At 43.8% G+C, this 22791-nt stretch overlaps 1 protein-coding gene across 5 annotated transcripts in view; it reads right to left on the bottom strand.

Moving 5' to 3' along the window:
- sbf1 (SET binding factor 1) overlaps window positions 1-22791 on the bottom strand; it is a 250244-nt gene that overhangs the window by 36520 nt on the left and 190933 nt on the right. For 3 of the 5 annotated variants that reach the window (XM_059654534.1, XM_059654533.1, XM_059654535.1), the window contains exons 30-37: window positions 22707-22781; window positions 15706-15890; window positions 12798-12974; window positions 12553-12654; window positions 10755-10940; window positions 2785-2911; window positions 1146-1276; window positions 230-463 (exon numbers count right to left, since the gene is read on the bottom strand). In XM_059654534.1, coding sequence (XP_059510517.1) covers window positions 230-463; window positions 1146-1276; window positions 2785-2911; window positions 10755-10940; window positions 12553-12654; window positions 12798-12974; window positions 15706-15890; window positions 22707-22781 — 1217 coding nt within the window. The remainder of the gene's footprint in view (window positions 1-229; window positions 464-1145; window positions 1277-2784; window positions 2912-10754; window positions 10941-12552; window positions 12655-12797; window positions 12975-15705; window positions 15891-22706; window positions 22782-22791) is intronic. The other 2 variants (XM_059654536.1, XM_059654537.1) reach the window with 1 other exon arrangement.

Here is a 22791-nt window from a genome sequence, read left to right as displayed (position 1 = left end):
TGATTCATGGTTTAATTCCTCTGCCCCCCAAATGTTGGGCACAAGAAGTTAATCACAGATGGAATCTACCAATGATCAAACACAAGGAAAAGTAATCAGGTTCATGTCCCTCGAGCCCAGATCAGTGTCAAACACAAAGACAGTTGATCAGATATTCAGCCTATTGCAGGTCATTCCTCAAACATTATTCATATTTTGGTTTAAGCTGAAACTTGAGCATAAACTCTACCTCCAACAATTTGCTGATAGCATCTGGAACCATCTTGTTTTGGTTGTCATAGCAGGGCCAGACAATCTTACGCTGTGCCCGAGAAGTCATGGTATCTACTCTTTCCCCATCATCCATTTGTTCTCGCCGATTGTATACCAGCTCCCAGTCATAAGGTGGCCCTTCAGAAATTGTCTCATCTGTGTAATAGTCCCAGATCTTCAGGTTGGAAATGTTAGCATATGGCCTCAGAACCTAGAATCAAAAAGGAAGATAGTGTTGGTGGGGTTTAGAAACCATTAATGTAATTAAACTAACAATTCACGGAGTTACAAGTCAGAAGGACTTGAGCAAGTCATTTAGCTTTTTGAACATATTATGGTGGAATGTCACATGTCCAACTTTTCCACAAATCCTTTAATACCATGGATTATCAAAAATCTATCAATCTTAGATTTAAAGTTAACAACTGATAGAATATCAATTGCTTTTTGAAGAATGAAGTTCCAAACTATTCCCACCATTCGTGTTGAAAAATCATGTCAAACTTCACCCAAGGCCTGTGTCTGATTTTTAGATTATTTCTTTAGTCCAAGAAACCTCAATTAGTAGAGTTTCTCATTCTATTTCCCTTAATACATCAAACTTTATTCAAATTATTCATTTTACTCTCATAAGTTTAATTAAATGTTAGTACACCTATCAAGAGCAGAACATAGTACTGAGGGTGTGATGTAACGCAACATTTACATGGGTTTAGCATGGTTTCTGATTTCTTACATTCGAGCTCTCTAGGTAAATTATTTCTTTTGTACCTTAACATAACATTTCAATCATCGATTCAATTCATGGAAACAGTAATACATCAATGATGATTGGGGTAGTATAAATCATGTTGTACAATGAAATCCACCATCTCCACAAAGCTTCTCCTCACCTCTCCTTCCTCAGGTGCATACAGATAGTTGAAGAAGATTGGCATTTTCTTATTCAATCGATCAATGTAGTCCCACACAGACCTGTACATGTGTTGGTTCTTCCTTTCGCCTTTCTCTTCATACATCAATCCTGTTGGATACAAGTCAAAACTCAAATTACTCTGTAAAACTGCATCTAGACTATCCACATGGTTGGCTACAAAATAAAGCAGGCTTGGTGGATCAAATTCTGTTCCTTCACCTTGGAATGATGAGAAACATGCAGCTAAATCTCACTCTTAAGCTGTTAGTCCCTGGAATCTGATTCCAATCAGTTCCCAGAAAGAGGGGATGAAAGATTCCATGACAGTCTGTGTTTCAGGGAATTTTTTGCACCTCAGACTGAGTTGTGTAGAATTTGATAGCTAAAAATCGACAAGCATTTTAATCTCATTCTGAAAGAAAAGCAAATCTTCTGTTTTCCTATTGTAATATTTGATATCTTGCCCAACCTACAGAACTCTTTCAGCATATCATCCTGCACTCAGCTGAGGTGGGACATGAAGGAAAGGTGAAGTTTGCCGATGATACAAAGATAGGTGGACAGGCAGATAGTACTGAGGAGGTGGGGAAGCTGCAGAAAGATTTAGGACAGTGGTCCAGGAAATGGCTGATGAAATTCAAGGTGAGCAAATGTGAGGTTTTGCACTTGGGGAAAAAAGAATACAGGCATGGACTATTTTCTAAATGGTGAGAAAATTCGTAAAGCAGAAGTACAAAGGGATCTGGGAATGTTAGTCCAGGATTCTCTAAAAATTAACTTGCAGGTAGAGTCTGTGATTAAGAAAGCAAATGTAATGTTGTCGTTTATCTCAAGAGGGTTGGAATGTAAAAGCAACGATGTGCTTCTGAGGCTTTATAAAGCTCTAGTTAGGCCCCATTTAGAACACTGTGCCCAATTTTGGGCCCCACACCTCAGGAAGGACATACTAGCCCTGGAGGGTGTCCAGCAGAGATCTACACAGATGATCCCTGGAATGGTAGGTTTAACGTATGATGAACGGCTAAGGATCCTAGGATTGTACTCATTAGCGTTTAGAAGGTTGAGGGGAGATCTAGTAGAAACTTACAAGATAACGTATGGTTTAGAAGGGGTAGACGCTAGGAGGTTGTTTCTGTTAGGCGGGGAGACTAGGACCCGTGGGCACAGCCTTAAAATTAGAGGGGGTAAATTTAAAACGGAGATGAGACAACATTTCTTCAGACAGAGTGGTCGGCTTGTGGAATTCATTGCCACAGAGTGCAGTGGAGGCCGGGGCGTTAGATGCCTTCAAGGCAGAGATCGACAAATTCTTGATCTCACAAGGAATGAAGGGCTACAGGGACAGTGCAGGGAAGTGGAGTTGAAATGCCCATCAGCCATGATTTAAATGGCGGAGTGGACTTGATAGGCCGAAAGGCCTTACTTCCACTCCAATGTCTTATGGAAAGGTTTTCTTTGGTATCAACGAAGTGGTGGGATGAGCAAGCTCTCAGCTGACTAACTGCTGTGGAATAACAGTGCCCCAGGAAAACTAAGAAAATAAAGCACAGCAATTCCCTTATTGTAGCCATTCTAGTTATCAACAAAACAAGAGACGCAGCTGGTTGTGGTTTTACCAAGTTCGATCCTTTCATGGTCAGAGTCCAGCAGGAAGGTTCGGAAGCGGTTAGAGACATGATGATATGCCAGGAATTTCAGATAGTACTGACTAAATTCAAATTCCATTGGAAACTGCAAATGAATCTGAAAAGAGGAGAAAGGAACAGGCAAACAGTTACAGCAGGAAACAACTGGCAAGAATTGAAAAAAATCATTTGTTCATCTGGTAATAACAACTATTTCTGACAGGTTCAGGGCTCCAAAATTCAGTGACTAATAACGTAGCCATTATGGAAACCTCACACGGTAACCCCACAAAGAGATGTGCGTGGCTTTACCTTTGGAAACGGGGAGGTGAAGAGAAATAGAGGATGCGCAACGGATCAAACTTAATTGGAGACATAAATTTTGATTTGGTAAAAATCAGCTGAGACAGTTAGAAAAGTGAGACAAGTAACTCAACCACATTAATTGCTTTGCCGCACTGCGGTTGTGGGCTGGAAATCTAACCACCATTTCCAGAGTCATCACAAGAGTATTTTTTAAAAATTAACAATATTTACTCATTGTCCTGCCTTTATTACCTAGGTTGAATGAAAACACGGACCAGGAATCTGTGCTTAACAATGACTTTTTATTACAAATAAAATATTCTAGCATCAGATGAACAATTATGAACCACTGACATATAGCTCTACTAGTTAAAACTACAACTCCTTTACCAAACTCTCCTTCTGTACACACCCAACCACACAGTCACCAAAGAAAAATGTTTGAGAAGGACCGAGAAAACAGTTCTGTGAGCCCAACCCACAGACTTTGCTGGTCTGATCCTTTCACTGATTAGAATGTTGCTTCTCTGTTTTTCTTCTCCACGTACTTTCACTTGCTTGCAGCAGGTACAAGGTGAAAGGGTCACATTTATAAAGGTCTCTGACTTATTAATTCAAATTCATATTTACAGCAACTGCTTAAGGGAAATACAGTTGCTTTCATGTTTGAGATGCTTTTCACCATGGAGCAGAAACAGTTCCTTCCCTTTGAGAGGTAAGGTAATATCTGACACTAACATTCACAATCCTAAACTGTTCAGTTACCTGGGAGCCAATCACAGTTATTAGCAGGCAGGAGACCTTTGTCATTGATTATTGTATGAACGTGTGATCAGTTATCAGCTACTGGTTACCAGCCAACTTTTCAAAAAAAATCTCATTTGTGGGATGTGAGCGTTGCTGGCTGGCCAGCATTTGTTGCCCATCCTAAGTTGCCCTTGAAGGGATGGTGGCAAGCTGCCTTCTTGAACGGCTGCAGTCCGTCTGCTGGGGGTTGATCCACAATGCCATTAGTGAAGGAATTACAGGATATTGACCCAGAGGCAGTGAAGAAACAGGAATATACGTTTCCAAGATAACAGAGTGTGAAGCTGGATGAACACAGCAGGCCAAGCAGCATCGGACGTTTCAGGTCAAGACCCTTCATCAGAAAAATTTTTTTTCTAAAGAAGGGTCTCAACCCAAATTGTCAACTTTCCTGCTCCTCTGATGCTGCTCGGCCTGCTGTGTTCATCCAGCTTCACACGGTGTTATCTCATATTCTCCAGCATCAGCAGTTCCTACTACATATGTTGCCAAGTCAGGGTGGTGAGTGGCTTAGAGGGGAACTTGGGGATGATGGTATTTCCATGTATCTGTTGTCCTATTCCTGTTAAATCAAAATAGTCGTAGGTTTGGAAGATGCTGTTTGAGGATCTTTGGTGAATTCCTACCATGCATCTTGCAGATAGTACATGCTGCTGCTAGTCCGTAGTGGATGCTTATGAAGAATGTAGTGCCAATCAAACTTTGTCCCAGATGGTGTCAAATTCTTGAGTGTTGTTGGAACTGTGCCCATCCAGGCAAAAAGGAAGTATTCCATTACTCCTGACTTGTGCCTTTTTAATGGCAGACAGGCTTTTGGGAGTTACTTACTGCAGTATTGCTAGTGCCTTGGCAAGAAACTTGTCAATGGTAATCCCAAGGATGATGATAGTAGGGGATTCAGTGATGGTAACACCATCAAGGAGCGTTGTTTAGATAGTCTCTCATTGGTGATGGTCATAGCCTGACATTTGTGTGTCCAAATCTTGTTGCATTTGGACATGGACTGTTTCAGTATCTGAAGAGTCACGAATGGTGAACATTGTGCAATAATTAGCAAACATCCCCAACTCTGACCACCTTATGATGGAGGGAAAGTAATTGACGAAGCAGCTGAAGACAACTGGGCCTAGGATACTACCATGAGGGACTCCTGCTGAGATGTCCTGAAGCTGAGATAACTGACTTCCAAAAACCATGACCATCTTCCTACGTGCCAAAATGGATCCAATCACCGGACAGCGTGTCCCCAATACGGACCAATTCCAGTTTTGCCAGGGCTCCTTGATACCACACTCTGTCAAATGCAGACTTCGTGTAAAGGGCTGACACACACACCCTCACGTTTGGAATGAGTTCTTTTAATTACATTTGAACCAAGGCTGTAATGAGATGAAGAGCTGAGTGGCCCTGGCAGAACCCAAATTGGGCATCACTAGGCAGGTGAAGAAGGGTCCCGACCCGAAACGTCAAGCTTTCCTGCTCCTCTGATGCTGCTTGGCCTGCTGTGTTCATAGAACATAACATCACTGTACAGGCCCTTCGGCCCTCGATGTTGTGCCGACCTGTCATACCGATCTGAAGCCCATCTAACCTACACTATTCCATGTACGTCCATATGATTATCCAATGACGACTTAAATGTACCTAAAGTTGGCAAATCTACTACCGTTGCAGGCAAAGCATTCCATTCCCTTACTACTCTCTGAGTTCATCCAGCTTCACACCGTGTTATCTCAGAGTCTCCAGCATTGGCAGTTCCTACTATCTCTATCACTCGGGCAGGTGATTGCTGAGCAGGTGTTGGTTGATAGCACTGTTGATGATACCTTGCATCACTTTACTGATGATCAAGAGTAAACTGATAGGGCAGTAATTGCTGGGTTGGATCTGTCCTGCTTTTTATGTAAGGTCATATACTGGGAAATGTTCCACACTGTCAGGTAGATGCCAGTGTTGTAATTAGGCTGGAGCAGCAAGACTTCAGTACTGTTGCGGGAATGTTGTCAGGGCCCATAGCAATATCCAGTGCCTCCAACCATATCTTGATACGTAGAATCGATCGAATTGGCTGAAGACTTGTGTCTGGGGACCATTGGAGAAGGTGAAGGTTGATCATCTACTTGGCGCTTCTGGCTGAAGGTTTAAGCCTTAACTTTTGCACTGAAGTGCTGGGCTCATCCATCTTTGAGGATGGGGTTCTTTGTGTCGTCCAGTGAGTTGTTTAATTGTCCACCAGTATTCATGATTGAATTGTGGGTGGACTGCAGAGTTTTGATTTGATCCACTGATTGTGGGATTGCTTAGTTCTGCCTATCACTTGTGGTATGCATTTGGGAAAGCAAGTAGTCCTGCTTTGTGGATTCACCAGTTGACACAACAACAAAAACAAAAACAAAGTTGCTGGAAAAGCTCAGCAGGTCTGGCAACATCTGTGGAGGAGAACACAGAGTTAACGTTTTGGGTCCAGTGACCCTTTCTCAGAACTGATCGTGGCTGGGAAAACTCCTCCCTCTGGCCTTTTACCCGCACTCGATCTTTTCATTGAGAACTGTCGACGTGACACCAGTCGCCTCAATTTCACTGCCTACCTCAACAAATCCAACCTATCTCCCTCTGAATGGACAGCACTCTTTGCACTCAGATCTAACCCTAACTTTGTCATCAAGCTTGCCGATAAGGGTGATGCTGTTGTTGTCTGGAGTACTGACCTCTACCTTGCAGAAACTGAGCGCCAGCTCTCAGATACCTCCTCCTACCTTCCCCTGGACCATGACGCCACCATGGCACACCAGGCCATTGTATCCACTACGGTTACGGATCTCATTTCAATCAGTAATCTCCCCCCATCAGCTTCCAAGCTAATAGTTCCCCAACCCCGCACAGCTCGTTTCTACCTCCTGCCAAAACTCCACAAACAGGACTATCAAGGTAGACCCATTGTTTCAGCCTGCTCATGCCCCACAGAACTCATCTCTTCCTACCTTGACTCAGTCTTCTCCCTGCTGGTCCAATCCTTACCCACATACATCCATGATTCATCTGACGCCTTACGCAGGTTTCAAAGCTTCCAGTTTACCGGCTCCAGCCACCTCCTCTTTACCATGGAGGTGCAATCCCTTCACACATCCACTCCCCACAAGGAGGGCCTTAGGGCTCTCCGCTTCTCCCTGGAGCAAAGATCTGAACCATTCCCACCCACCACCACCCTCCTCTGCTTGGCCGAGCTTGTCCTCACCCTCAACAACTTGTCTTTCAACTCGCCTCATTTTCTTCAGGTAAAAGAGGTTGCCATGGGTACCCGCATGGCCCTGGTTATGCCTGTCTTTTCATGGGGTACGTGGAACATTCCTTGTTCCATCCTATTCTGACCCCCACCTACAACTATTTCTCCAATACATCGACAATATCAGTGCTGCTTCCCCCTCTCGTTGAAAATTGGAAAACTTCAATTTCGCACCCAATTTTCACCCTGCCCTCACTTTCACCTGGTCTGTCTCTGACTACTCCCTTCCCTTCCTCGACATTTCTATTTCCATTTCTGGGGATAGGCTGGCCACTAACATCCATTACAAACCCAATGACTCCCACAGCTACCCGGACTATACATCCTCATACCCCATTTCCTGTAAAGACTCCAGCTCATTCTCTCAGTTTCTCCATCTCCGTCGCATATGTTTAGATGAGGCCAACTTTGACAAGGGAGCCTCCGAAATGTCCACATTCTTCCTCAACCAAGGATTCCCCAGCTCCGTTGTATACAGGGCCCTCAATCAGGTCCGACCCATGTCCCACACTTCTGCCCTCACACTTTCTCTTCCCTCCCGCAACAGCAATAGGGTTCCCCTTATCCTCACCTACCAACCCACCAGCACCCACATCCAGAAGATCATCAGATGCTATTTCTGCCACCTCCAGCAGGACACCACCACCAGATACATATTCCCCTCTCCTCCCTTGTCCGCCTTCCGCAGGGACCGCTCCCTCCAGGACACCCTGGTCCATACTTCCTTCACCCCCAACACTTCCCCACAGCTCTACAGCTTCACCTGTAACCGGTGAAGGTGCAACACCTGCGCATTTACCTCCTCCCTCCCCAGTATCCAAGAGCCCAAACATACCTTCCAGGCGAAGCAACACTTCACCTGCAATTCCAAGAATCTAGTCTACTGCATTCGCTGCTCACAATATGGTCTCCTCTACATTGGGGAAACAAAACGCAGACTTGGCGACCGCTTCACAGAACATCTACGTTCTACTCGCAAAAAAGACCCTGAACTACCTGTTGCTTGCCACTTCAATACACCACCTTGCTCCCTGGCCAACATCTGTGTCTCTGGCTTGCTACAGTGTTCCAGTGAGCCCAGTGCAAGCTGGAGGAACAACACCCCATTTTCCACTTGGGGACCCTAAGCCCTCCGGACTCAATATTGTGTCCAATAATTTTAGGGCCTAAACTCTCCCACGTGAGAGCCACCCCGAGGCCTTGTTACCACATAGCCTGCCACTACACACTCGCTGTTGTTAGAGACTAACAGTCCCCAATGAAAACTACTCACCCTCCCAGCCTGATCATTAACAACTCCTTTGTCTGTCCAACTGTCTTTCTCTCTCTTTGGGGTCTATCCTATTGTTTACTCCCTATCGCACCCACCTCCTTATTTTCTGCATATAAACCAATGTTTTCCCAGCCACCATCAGTTCTGAGGAAGAGTCACCAGACCTGAAACATTAACTTTGTTTTCTCCTCCACAGATGCTGCCAGACCTGCTGACCTTTTCCAGCAACTTTGCGGATGCTGTAAATCAGGAACAAAAACAGTTCTTTTGGTTTTTATTCACCAGTTGACACTTCATTTTCAGGTATGCCTGGTGCTGCTCCTGGCATGCCCTCCTGCACTCTCCATTGAACCAAAATCAATGCCCTGACCTGAAGGAAAAAATTCAGTGGGGGATATGCCAGGCAGGAGATTTCAGATTGTGGAGTACAATTCTGCTGCTGTTCACAGTCCACAGCGCCTCACAGATGCCCAGATATGAGTTGCTAGATTATTCCATTTAGCACAGTAATGGTGCTACACAACATGATGGAAATTACTCTTAACTTAAAGGCAGGACTTTGCCTCCACAAGGACTGTACAGTGGTCACTCTCATCGATACTGTCATGGGCAGATGCATTTGCAGCCAGCAGATTGATAAGGATGAGGTCAAGTATGTTTTTTGGTGGTTTCCTCAACACCTACTGCAGATCCAATCTGGAAGCTACATTTTTTTTAGTACCCAACTAGTTCAATCAGTAGTACTGCAACCAAGCTATTTCTTGCTGGTGGACTCTGAAATTTCCCCAGACTACACTTTGGGTTCTTGACATCCCCCAGTGCTTCCTCCAAGTGTTGTTCAATATGGAGTACTGATTCATCAGCTGAGGGAGGACTGTATGTGGTAATCAGCAGGGGTTTCCCTGCCCATGTTTAACCTGAAGCCCCGAGACTTCCTGGGGTCCGCTGTCATTGTTGAGGACTCCCAGGGAAATTCCCTCCTGATTGTATACCACTGTGTCGCCACTTCTGCTGGGTCTGCTCTGCCATGGGGACAGGACATGTACAGGGATGGTGGTGGTGGTAATCTGGGACATTGCCAGGATGACTATTTCAGGCTGTTGCTTGACTAGTCTGTGAGACAACGCTCCCAATTTTGGCAGTAGCCTCCAGATCCTAGTAAGGACGACTTTGCAGGATCGACAGGACTGTTTACGCAATTGTCTTTTCTGATTCCCAGGTCACTGCCAGGTGATCCGTCCAGTTTCATTTCTGAGACTTTGTAGCGAATAGTACAACTGAATGGCTTGCTAGGGTATTTCAGAGAACAAGTGAGAGTCAACCACATTGCTCTGGAGTCACGTTGGCCAGACCAGATGAGAGTGGCAGATTTCCTTCACTGAAGGACATTAGTGAACCATATGGGTTTTTCGAACAATCGACAATGGTTTTATGGTCATCAGCAGATTCTTAATTCCAGTTTTATTTATTCAATTTAAATTCCACCATCTGCTGTGGTGGGATCGGAAACCTGATCCCCAGAACACTGACTGAATTCCTGGATTAATAGTCCATAATATCACTGGGCCTCCCCTATTGTTCACAGAACCCTGGCTCCAGCTCATCTACAACTAGACCTTCACCCAATGATTTGAACAATGCCATTTAAACAGGGAGCAGCATTTAAAATGAGTGCCAGGCAATTTGTTTTTCAAAAGTACAGTAATCCTTCAATTCTTGGCATTTAAGCCAGTCCTTTTCCCACTTCAGTCCCAAATCAAAAACAGAAAAACAGGTGGATAGTCTTTGCATAGTTCTCACAATATAGGGTCTTAATAGTAGAGAGGAGAAGGTATCTCTTCCTTTCAGAGAGCTGCTGATCTTTGGCATTCGAGAAAGTAATGGAGCCTGGGTTATAAAATATATTTCACATTGGAGATAGATATTGTCTGGGGAGGGGAAAAGCAAGGCAATAACAATGAAATTGAGGCCATGCTCAGATCAGCTGAATGGTGGAGCAAGTTCATGGGACTGAAGGATTTATTCTTGTTCTTATTATAAGGTAATGAAAAATGTGTAACGTTTTGTGACTACAATGATGCAGAGAACTTCCTTCAATGGGCTAATTACATAAATCAATGAAAATCAGCTCCAATTTTAGTCACTGATCCTCACTTTACATTAGTAACCACAAGCCAATGTTAAATTATTGAGAATGGATCTACTTGACGGATAAACTGCAGTGCAGTTCGGTACAATCTCACCTCACTATGAAGATGCCGATGAGTTGCTGCTACTTTACAATGCACTTACCTGATGCACACAGTCCAGAAACTGCAAGAAAACAGGGGTGAAACCACTGCTCTGACTGGCCATTGTCTGCGCACCACGATGGCTGAAACGATGCCCAAATGACAGCCACTCCTTCTCCACCAGAAGGCGGAAGCCTTCCAATGTCCTATAATGTTGGTCCGACAGCAATTGCACCAAGGACACCACCTGAAGGGAAATCAGAATTAAGACAGCAATCCACTTCCAAAATGAGATGATAAATTTGGACTGAGGGAACTGCAACTGGGATGGAATTCTTAACCCATCAGTCAACCACACCCTTTAAACATAACCTTTTCCCTTTTATCTCATGTGCTTAGTTAACCTCCCTGAACTGTTTCTTACTCTATTAGTCTTAACTGTTCCTTGTGCTAGATGTTCCACATTCTAACCAGTTTTAGAAAAGAAGTTTCACTTGAATTCCCCATTGGATACATTAATGATAATCTTATACTTAGAATGCTTAAATTTGACTTTTCTCACAAGTGGAAACATCTCCTCCATATCTACCCAACTGATCAGTTCATCACGTTGAAGGCTTCTGTTAGGTTTTTTGGACAGAATAAGCTCCAACTTGTTTAACTCTTCTGAGGAAGATTAACTTCTCGGTTCTGGTATCATCCTTGCAAATCTGATTTTGTACCTTACCCCATGCCTCTATGTCCCTTCTAAAACAAACAGAGATCAGAACTGTTTGCAGCATTCCAAAATGGTCCACATAAAAGATTTTGTATATGTTTTTCAACCTTTCCAAATTTTATGTAAATAAAAATAAAACATCTTTTCAACAACTTGTAATTGGACAGCATCTGTTAGTCATATAAATGACACAGGCATTTTACAGCCCATAACAGCTCTTGAAGTAGTCACTGGTGTTATATTTGAGACATGGCAGTCAATTTGCACTCATTAAGCTTACTCAAAACAGCTGTGGGAGAATGACTTCGGGATAAATATCAGCCAGGAAACACAGGATCTTCTTACAACAACTTCATATTTAGCAGAGATTTTGCAGATCCACCTAACTGACTATTCCAAAAGATACACAACCATATCCAGCTTGTCTTACAGTCAAACAGTTACTACATTTGTTACAGATGCAGCATCAACCCTCATAACCTCCCAGCAGATCCCTTCTCATAACTTACTGTCCTTCCTTACTCCACACAAGGTACTCCATCAACAAATAACGAAAGGGTAATTCCTGCTGGAACCAAGGAGTGGCGCATGGAGAATCCTCAATATAAATGTTTTGTTGTGATTTGTGAAATGCCTTTCCTGTTTTAACAGTGGCCTGGTAGATAAATGTACAGCCCATGAACCAAGGAAACCCCAAGCCCCACTGCTGATCTGACCCAGGGGAGCAGACAGATGGATATAGAATACTGTGAACAGAGACAGGTGGTAGCAGCCAAGTTTCTATTGGCCAATCACACACTAGCAAACTCTGCTGGAAAGCATCGTATTGGGGCAGTCACACACTACCTACCCACGTGCGTCAGTATTCTAGAGCACCTAGACTTTCAGCATACCAACAAGACTGACACCTTAGATGAAGAACCAAAAGTAGTTAGAAAGCTCATGACTGTGCACCCTAAACCCCAACAATCAACAACTCCAGCAGGTAAGGGAATTCAAGGCAACACATTCTTTTTTCTTACAAATACAGAAACATCAAATATACGGGTAATCACTCTGAAGTTTTTTTTATTTCAGTGAGATAAGCACATTGGAACATCAAAATCTCACATGAAGAAGTTTGATAATTGACAGAAGGTACCTGAGTGGTTACATCCCAGCCATCCTCCAGGCTGATCAGCACCGAGGATCCATTGTCCAATAACTCAACGACCAGCACAGAGACCTGGAGCAACCGGTGCAGCTAGCAACAAAAAAAGTGATAAGAGAAGGAGAAAAGGATAATCACAGGATGAAAGTGGCAAAGGACAGGAAATCAGGTATCATAAATTAGGATAAGGCAGGAAAGAGGGTATAGTCAGGATAGGACAGATTGCCCTGAAATACCTGAGAGAGCCACTCAGATTCCTCCAATAAACGATAGAAGGACTGATTGGGATCAATGGGTGCAGAACTTGGCACGCAAGCCTTCATCAACTTTTTAAAGCTGGTCTTCACATGTCGGACATCAGGTATCTCAATGGGGACAACTTCCCACTGCTGTAAGGGATCTTGTTTTGCTCCCTGAGCAAAGAATTATTAAAAATATTATTTAATGAACTTGTTCATTAAATAAATTTGTTCTTACATTGTTCTTAAATAAATTTAAGGCATGTTATGATGCAAATGATCCCATTAAATGGCACAGCAGGCTCAAGGGTCCAATAGCATTCTTCTGTTCCTATTTATTATGGTCTTAACTCGGTTGGGACTTGAACCTGGATCTTCTAGCTTAGACTAAGATACAATAAACTCCCCAATATCCAACACGAGGCCTGTGTGTTACATGATAAATACTCTTACTGAAGCCCAATATAGTACACTCTTCTAAATGCTGAATAAAAAGCCTTGCATCTAAATGTCAAAAGGGTAGTCCAATTTATTTTCTGGGTTCTAGAAATTCTGATCATATTTCGGTTTGGGTCAACAACTAAACTAGCTCTTGAATCTCGAGCAGCAGCCGATGTCAAAGGCGGAGGAGAAGGGGATTTCGGCCTAGAAGTCCTCTTAAATAAATTTCTTATATCTGCCTTCTTGCATGCTTTCCTTCACTCTTGTAAAACTGGGAATGTAAATAGTGAAATTTTATACAGTAAAACACTTCATCTGCTCAGAAGTTTCAGGACATTTTCAAAACTTCTGGTAAAAACCTATGAATCTCTCTCAACCTGCTTACCCTTGACCTCCATTTCCTCTTCCTGAACATCATGTTTGTTACAATTCAAAACACTGTCTATAATTTCTTCTGCACTTAAAATGTCATTGTAACAGGATTATCTTGTCAATATTCAGCCATTCATCAAGCTCACCCTGGGAAAGTTTTTCCACTGGATTTATAGGCGAGCAGACAAACCAACTCCATGATTTCTTCAGAGTTTTCATTTGCTTGCTTGGATGTTCAATCCCCAGTTTATTAAAAACCTCACAAATCTTTGGTTTATTTTATACCTCCAGTTTTTGTCCACCTGTTATGTTAACCTTTCAGATCCCATGCCACGCCCTAAGGTGAACAAGCCATTCTTGAGAAAAGGCTTGGAGTAGAACTGGATGAACACAGCAGGGCAAGCAGCATCAGAGGACAGGAAAGCTGATGTTTCAGGTCTAGACCTTTCTTCAGAAATAGGGGAGGCAAAGGGGATTCTGAAATAAATAGGGAGGGGGAGGCAAACAGAAGACGGATAAAGGGGAAGATAGGTGGAGAAGAGACAGACAGGTCAAAGAGGCGGGTCGGAGCCAGTGAAGGTCAATGTAGGTGACGAGTTAGGGAGGGGATAGGTCAGTCCAGGAAGGATGGACAGGTCAAGGAGGCGGGATGAGGTTAGCGGGATTGAGATGGGAATGGGGTTTGAGGTGGGAGGAATGGTTGGGGGGACGGGGACGAGCTGGGCTAGTTTTGGGATGCAATCGGGGGAAGGGAGATTTTGAAGCTTGTGAAGTCCACATTGATACCCTTGGGCTGCAGGGTTCCCAAGCGAAATAGGACATGCCGTTCCTGCAACTATGGGTGGCATCATTGTGGCAATGCAGGAGGCCCAGGATGGACATGTCGTCCAAGGAGTGGGAGGGGGAGTTGAAAAGCTTCGCGACTGGGAGGTGTAGTTGTTTGTTGCGAACTGGGCACAGGTGCTCCGCAAAGCAGTCCTCAAGCCTCCACTTGGTTTCCCAATGTCGAGGAGGCCACAACGGAAACAGCGAACACAGTATACCACATTAGCAGATGTGCAGGTAAACATCTGTTTGATGTGGAAGGTCTTCTTAGAGCCTGGGATGGGGGTGAGGAGAGAGGTGTAGCACTTGCTGCAGTTTCAGGGAAAAGAGCCAGGGGTGGTGGGGCTGGTGGGGAGTGTGGAGTGGACAAGGGAGTCACGGAGAAAGTGGTCCCTCCGGAAAGCAGATAAGGGTGGGGATGGAAAAATGTCTTTGGTAGTGGGGTCAGATTGCAGACTGTGGAAATGTCGGAGGATGACGTGCTGCATTTGGAGGTTGGTGGGGTGGTATGTGACGACGAGGGGGATTCTGTTTTGGTTATTGTTGTGGGTAGGGGGTGTGAGGGATGAGTTGCGGGAAATGTGAGACACACGGTTGAGGGCATTTTCGACCACTGTGGAGGGGAAGTTGCGGTCCTTGAAAAATGAGGACATATTTCGCTTGGGAACCCTGCAGCCCAGGGGTATCAATGCGGACTTCACAAGCTTCAAAATTTCCCTTTCCTCAACCCCATCCCAAAACCAGCCCAGCTCGTCCCTGCCTCCCTAACCATTCATCCCACTTCAAGACCCACGCCCCATCTCCTATCCACTAACCCCATGCTGCCTCCTTGCCCTTTCCATCCTCCCTGGACCGGCCTAACCCCTCCCTAAGTCCCCACCTACATTCACCGTTACTGGCTCCAACCCACCTCTTCGACCTGTCTGTCTCCTCTCCACCTATATTCTCCTTTATCCATCTTCTATTTGATTCCCCCTCTCTATTTATTTCAGAATCCCCTTCCCCTTCCACATTTCTGAAGAAGGGTGTCGCCCCAAAAAGTTAGCTTTCCTGCTCCTCTGATGCTGCTTGGCCTGCTGTGTTCATCCAACTTCACACCTTGTTATCTCAGATTCTCCAGCATCGGCAGTTCCTACTATCTCCTGGCCTAGAGTTGGGGACATTACCATTGTATTTCTCCCTCCACATACAGTGCCAGACCTGCTGAGGATTCCCATTTTTTGGGTTTGTTCAGCATCCACAGTATTTAGATCTTAATTTTACTCACCTTTAACTGGGATTTTTCTCCAATAATGTACAAGCCTGCACGTGGCTGGCGCAAGTAATGAGACTCTGATGGGCCCCCATTAGCCTGTGGAGACAAGGTTTCTTTGCCTGCAAGTCGGATTCCTACATCTGAATTTAGGGAATAAGCACTCAGTCGTCCACTGCCTCGAATGCTGCCCCACTTTCCTGGAAGAGAGAGAGAGAGAAACTAAACATCAGCTTTCAGTTATCACTTCTCTAGCTACAGTAAATGAATGCAGCAGTGAAATCATCAGAATCATTCACTCTGATTCCCTGTCTCAGTCTGGCGCAGGAATGGGGATCTGCAGCCATACACTATGGAGCATACAGGTGGTGAGAACAATAAGAGATGTGACTGGAGTGGGGCTTCTTTTGTGGAGTGCATAAACTTAAACAATGAATCAGTAAGACTCCAAAATGCTGTTCCAATCATGAGAATTCACATAGCTATGATGCTTTGTTAATGGTCCCACTCTTCTTAATTAGAACTCTTTATTTTAGAACTCTTGTGGAGGACAACATGAAGAAATTTTTAAAATACGAAAATAATTCTTTAAGTTTTTTTGATTCAAAATTTGGAAGTTTTTGAAATTACGGGGTAACCCTTAAGGGAATCGCACCTGCATACTTTCACCAACTTCTTCCCCATTAAATCCAGAAAAGATCTGAGCTAAGCAGAGGCAGGAAAATGTGAGCCGGGTGTTAATTCTGAAGTATGAAGTAGGATAAGCAGGAATAATGGCTTGAAGGCCAAGTCATTGAGTCTACGAAAAACACAAATGAACGAGTCTTGATTAAATAAGGGAATCAAGGGTTTACAGCGAGAAGGCAGGAGAATCGGGTTAAAAAATATATCGGCCATGATCAAATAGCGGAACAGATGGGGCTAAATGGCCTATTTCTGCTCCTATATCTTATAGCCTCTAAGATCTCATGGCATGCTCTCTTCCTTCCAGACAAGGGCAATGAGACTGCGGGTCATGTCATGAGTACTCAGCAATGTGCACATTAAAAGATATTTTGAAGTGCACTTGTGATGCCAAGGCATCCAAAGCTATGGAGCAAATGCTGGAAAATGGGATTAGAATATTAGATGATAAAATGTGAGGCCGGATGAACACAGCAGGCCCAGCAGCATCTCAGGAGCACAAAAGCAGACGTTTCGGGCCTAGACCCTTCATCAGAGAGGGGGATGGGGAGAGGGAACTGGAATAAATAGGGAGAGAGGGGGAGGCGGACCGAAGATGGAGAGAAAAGAAGCTAGGTGGAGAGGAGAGTATAGGTGAGGAGGTAGGGAGGGGATAGGTCAGTCCAGGGAAGACGGACAGGTCAAGGAGGTGGGATGAGGTTAGTAGGTACGAGATGGAGGTGCGGCTTGGAGTGGGAGGAAGGGATGGGTGAGAGGAAGAACAGGTTGGGGGGCAGAGACAGGTTGGACTGGTTTTGGGACGCAGTGGGTGGAGGGGAAGAGCTGGGCTGGTTGTGCGGTGCAGTGGGGGGAGGGGACGAACTGGGCTGGTTTTGGTATGCGGTGGGGGAAGGGGAGATGCACCCTCCTGCAAAAATTCCATCCCCTATTCCCAATTCCTCCGCCTCCGCCGCATCTGCTCCCACGATGAGGCATTCCACTCCCGCACATCCCAGATGTCCAAGTTCTTCAAGGACTGCAACTTTCCCCCCCACAGTGGTCGAGAACGCCCTTGACCGTGTCTCCCACATTTCCCGCAACACACCCCTCACACCCTGCCCCTGCCACAACCGCCCAAAGAGGATCCCCCTCGTTCCCACACACCACCCCACCAACCTCCGGATACAACGCATGCATCATCCTCCGACACTTCCGCCATCTACAATCCGACCCCACCACGCAAGACATTTTTCCATCCCCACCTTTGTCTGCTTTCCGGAGAGACCACTCTCTCCGTGACTTCCTTGTTCGCTCCACACTGCCCTCCAACCCCACCACACCCGGCACCTTCCCCTGCAACCGCAGGAAATGCTACACTTGCCCCCACACCTCCTCCCTCACCCCTATCCCAGGCCCCAAGATGACTTTCCACATTAAGCAGAGGTTCACCTGCACATCTGCCAATGTGGTATACTGCATCCACTGTACCCGGTGTGGCTTCCTCTACATTGGGGAAACCAAGCGGAGGCTTGGGGACCGCTTTGCAGAACACCTCCGCTCAGTTCGCAACAAACAACTGCACCTCCCAGTCGCAAACCATTTCCACTCACCCTCCCATTCTTTAGATGACATGCCAATCATGGGCCTCCTGCAGTGCCACAATGATGCCACCCGAAGGTTGCAGGAACAGCAACTCATATTCCGCTTGGGAACCCTGCAGCCCAATGGTATCAATGTGGACTTCACCAGCTTCAAAATCTCCCCTTCCCCCACCGCATCCCAAAACCAGCCCAGTTCGTCCCCTCCCCCCACTGCACCACACAACCAGCCCAGCTCTTCCCCTCCACCCACTGCATCCCAAAACCAGTCCAACCTGTCTCTGCCCCCCTAACCTGTTCTTCCTCCCACCCCAAGCCGCACCTCCATCCCCTACCTACTAACTTCCTCCTACCTCCTTGACCTGTCCGTCTTCCCTGGACTGACCTATCCCCTCCCTACCTCCCCACCTATCTTCTTTTCTCTCCATCTTCGGTCCGCCTCCCCCTCTCTCCCTATTTATTCCAGTTCCCTCTCCCCATCCCCCTCTCTGATGAAGGGTCTAGGCCCGAAACATCAGCTTTTGTGCTCCTGAGATGCTGCTGGACCTGCTGTGTTCATCCAGCCTCATTTTATTATCTTGGATTCTCCAGCATCTGCAGTTCCCATTATCACTGATTAGAATATTAGATGGCTGTTTTCGGCCAAATAAAGGTCAAAGAGGTCAATAGATCAATAGGAAGAATAAAAAAAGTCAAAAAAAGCCAAGCCTATCCAATTTTTCTTGATAGGAAAACCTGCTCATTCCTATCAACCTGGTAAATCTCCTTTCAACCACCTCTCATGCATATACATCCTTCCTCAAATAACGAGACCAAAACTGCACAGTATGAGGGGTCTGGTCTCACCAGTGCCCTATGTGACTGAAACAAAACCTCTTTTGTGCCCAGTTCCTCCCATAGGATAAAGTTCAATTTGTCTGCTTGATTACATACTTTTTATGTTTCATGTTATGAATAACAATGCACCTCAAAATTTTGAAGTTGTTCATGTTACATTATACTCTATTGTATACTTCCCAGCGAAGTTACCCACATTTTCCTACGTTATGTTCCATTTGCCAAATTTTTGCTTGCCTATTCAACCTAAGCAGTCTGCATTCTTGCTATGTCATTCTCATAACACACTTTCCTACTGATCTTTGTGGGACTAGCTTTTAATCTCCTCACCCAAGTCACTGATATAAATTCTAATAAGTTAAGGGCCCAGTACAGACCCCACTTACATTTACTGGCAATCTAGAACAATCATTTATCCAGACTCTGACTGGCAGAAAAAAAATAAAATCTTCTATTCACACAAGTATGTTTCCCCCTAAACATGATCTCCTACACTGCACAATAACCTTTTGGAATGTTGTCAAATTTTTTCTGGAAATGAAAGGGTTCCCTTTATCCACAGCACATTATTTCTTGCATTCCAACAATTTGGTTGAACATGATTTCCCTTTGAGAAAGCATGCTGACTCTTCCCAATTACTTGGGATTTTCAAACTGTCCAGTTATAAACTCCTTAATGTTTTTATCTAACACCCCTCCACAGACTAACCAGTCCATTTTTTATTTTATCTGCCTCTCTCTCTCATTCAACAGAGAGGATATATTAGTTATTTTCCTGTCTAATGGAACCTTTCCAGAATCTAACAATAGAATGTAATATAAAGGATGTGATAACTAAATATTTAGAAAACAACGGCAAATTTAGGTACAGTCAAAAGAAACCATATTTGACAAACTTAGGATTTTTTTGAGGATGCTGCTTGTAGCATATCAAACAACAACTAGTGGGTATGGTTTATTTGGATCTTTCAAAGTCATTTGTTCAATCTCCAAATAGGACATTAGTAAATAAAATCAAATTGTGGGATTGGGGAATGTACTAATACAAATTTAGAATTGTTTAATGGACAGAAAGTTGTGAACAGCTAAAAGATCATTCTTAAGATGGCAGCTTGTTATAAGTGAGATGCCAGAAGGGCGAGTACAAAGTTCACAATGCTCAGAATCTATGTAAATGATTTGTATGTGGGCACCAACTGTAATATTTCCAAATTTACGGAATACAAAATTGGTTGAAAATGCTAGATGACTTCAAAAGGACTTGGACAATTTAATGATTCAGACTGAACATGTCAGATGGAATATTGTGTGATTAAGTATCAAGTTATTCACTTGCATGGGGGAAAAAACAAAGGGAGCGTACTTCTCGAACAGAGAGGGGCTGGGAAGTACAGGTGTCCAAAGAGATCCGGATGTCCTTTCACTGTGCGTCACTAGAAACAAGCATGCAGCTGTAGTAAGCAATTAGGAAGGTAAATGGTACATAAGTATTTATTTCAAAGGGATTTGAGTACCAAAGTAAAGATGCGTTGCGACAGTTGTATAGAGTCTTGATGAAACTTACAATTATACTAGAATATGGTGGACAGTTTTGGTCTTCTTATCTGGGGAAGATTATTCTTGCTATAACGGGAATCCAACGAAGGTACATCAGATTAATCCCTAGGATGGCAGGATGCTTTAAGAGGAGAGATTGAGGAAACTAGATCTCTGTTCACTAGAATTACAAAGATTGAGAGGAGATCACATTTAAACTTAAAATCTTTACAGGATACAAAGGTTGGATGCAGATATGACGTTCCCTGCTCATGATGCTAGAACCAGGATACACAATTTTAAAGGAAGCAGTAGGCCATTGAAGTCTGAGATGAGGATAAAATATCTCTCTCTTCCTGACATTTAACAGCTTCAACATAATGCCCCACTATCCAGAATCAAAACTGGTCTATCTATATAAATACTGTAGCTATAAGACAGTTCAGAGGCAGGAAATTTTGAGGAGAGTAATTCATCTCCTGATTTCCCACTGCTTGTCCACCATCTCCAAAACATAAGTCAGGAGTGCACTGCAACTCCATCAAACCTCAACAGCAAGACCTATTGCAAGGTCCTCTCCAAGCCACACAACAGCTGGATTGGAATTATATAAAACATTCCTTCACTGTCATAGTTTAAAATCCTTAACGCTTAACAGCACTGTTGGTATACAAATCTCTCACATTGTGCCATGAATTGCAGCAACTGAACTAGACCACTCATTATAATTAGGATGGGCAACAAATGCTGGCCTAACTAGTGATATCCACATCTCATGAACCAATAAAGGTCCTCTGCTTTTCATAATTGTATCAGTGTTCATCACATTCATTTTTAATCTATATTCTACATTCCTTACCTTCATTTTGTATTTACAAGTTTCCATGATACCTCTTCTGACTCTACAATTAGTACAATGTAATCTGCATATGTCAAGTTGTTGAACTTCAACTTGTGCTAAATCTTCTGAATCCCCAAAGACAGCTTAATTATATGGGCTGAACAGTTTCAGGGACCCATCACGTTCCTGACGTACTCTTTTAAATCGGGAATCTGACAAGTTGCCATCAAGTCCCATCGCTGCTGAATGATTCCAATATAGATTCAGAATTAACTCAGGTTACTAAATCCACAAGAAAAAAAACACCGGGCTGATCTCAATGAATTGAAGAATCGTGAAGGCACAGTAAAATTGTACAGAGCCTTGGTTAAACCATAGATGGAGATCTTGACAGTAGTCCTCCATAACCCCGAAAGCATATAAAAGGCCTTGGACAGCATTCAGAAAAAAAGCGGTGATAAGAGAATTGAGAGACCATATTATACATCAGTTAGGAAAGACTGAAAAGGTTGGAGGGCTGTATTCTAGAAAAGATTGAACAGTGTCCTGACTGCAGGTTTTAAGATTACAAAATGGTTGGATAGGGATAGATGCAGAAAAGAGACTTCCACATGAGGTAGGCAGAACAAGGAATCATAAAACAAAATCAAGATGCTTAATGAATCCAACGGGGAATTCACATGAAACATCTTTAATAGACAGCAGTTAGAACACAAAACTTGTTATCACGAGAAGTTATTGAGTTAATAGCACTGATGCTTTTAAGGGAAATTCGATAAATACATATAAGGAACAGTGAAAGGAAGATATGTCGATGAAGTAATAAGGCAGCTTGTGTGAAGAATAAACAAAGGCATGAAACATTTGGACCAAACAGCCTTTTCTCTATTATGAATACTGCTTAACTGAGCAAGCCATCTACCAGTAAAACAAATTTCTTGGGCAGGACAATAACTGTACAAACATACACAAATCTCAGTTTTCATTTTAATGTCATCATTTTACTTAATACCTTATTTTCCAACATCTTTCGTAATGAATTAGAATAAGTAACATTAGCATTAACCAGCATGGAACTTGGAGCATCGCTGAAGCGCAGACTGGGGAATCAAAGGTGCAAATCATGTATCTCTATCACCTCCACTGGCAAGAAGGTGAAATTACATTGTAACAAATATACATTGGCAATTTTCAATATAAATCAACTGTTAATAGAGAAAATTAATATGGGGAAGCAAAGGTTTATCATGAGTTAGTGTTGGCAGATGCAAGATTTACAATGGCAGTTGAACACAAAATTGGAAAACTTATTCCTCCCCACAAGTGGTCACAGAGATCAATGTTCACATCAGTTCACTCACTGAGCAAAAGCTGAAGGTATAACTAAGTCAGTCAGGTGAGTGGAATAGAAGCTAAGGACAGTACAGCAAATGGTCTCAGTTAATACATGCAATAACAGGTTAATATCTGTGTTATTCTTGGTGTTAGCCTTCTAAAACACAAGGATAGAAATGGTCACTTTCCACGTACTGAAACAATACCTTGAGGGCTTTCTCTCCCCTTCACTGTGACCCTCGGATTTGCCAGAGTGATAACCCTGCCACTGTGACCTAACACTGAGAAGGC

The sequence above is a fragment of the Stegostoma tigrinum genome, chromosome 25 (genome assembly GCF_030684315.1).
Source record: "Stegostoma tigrinum isolate sSteTig4 chromosome 25, sSteTig4.hap1, whole genome shotgun sequence".
Lineage (NCBI taxonomy): Eukaryota > Metazoa > Chordata > Chondrichthyes > Orectolobiformes > Stegostomatidae > Stegostoma > Stegostoma tigrinum.
Note: the sequence above shows the minus strand (reverse complement) of the source record. Positions and strands in the feature narration are given on the sequence as shown.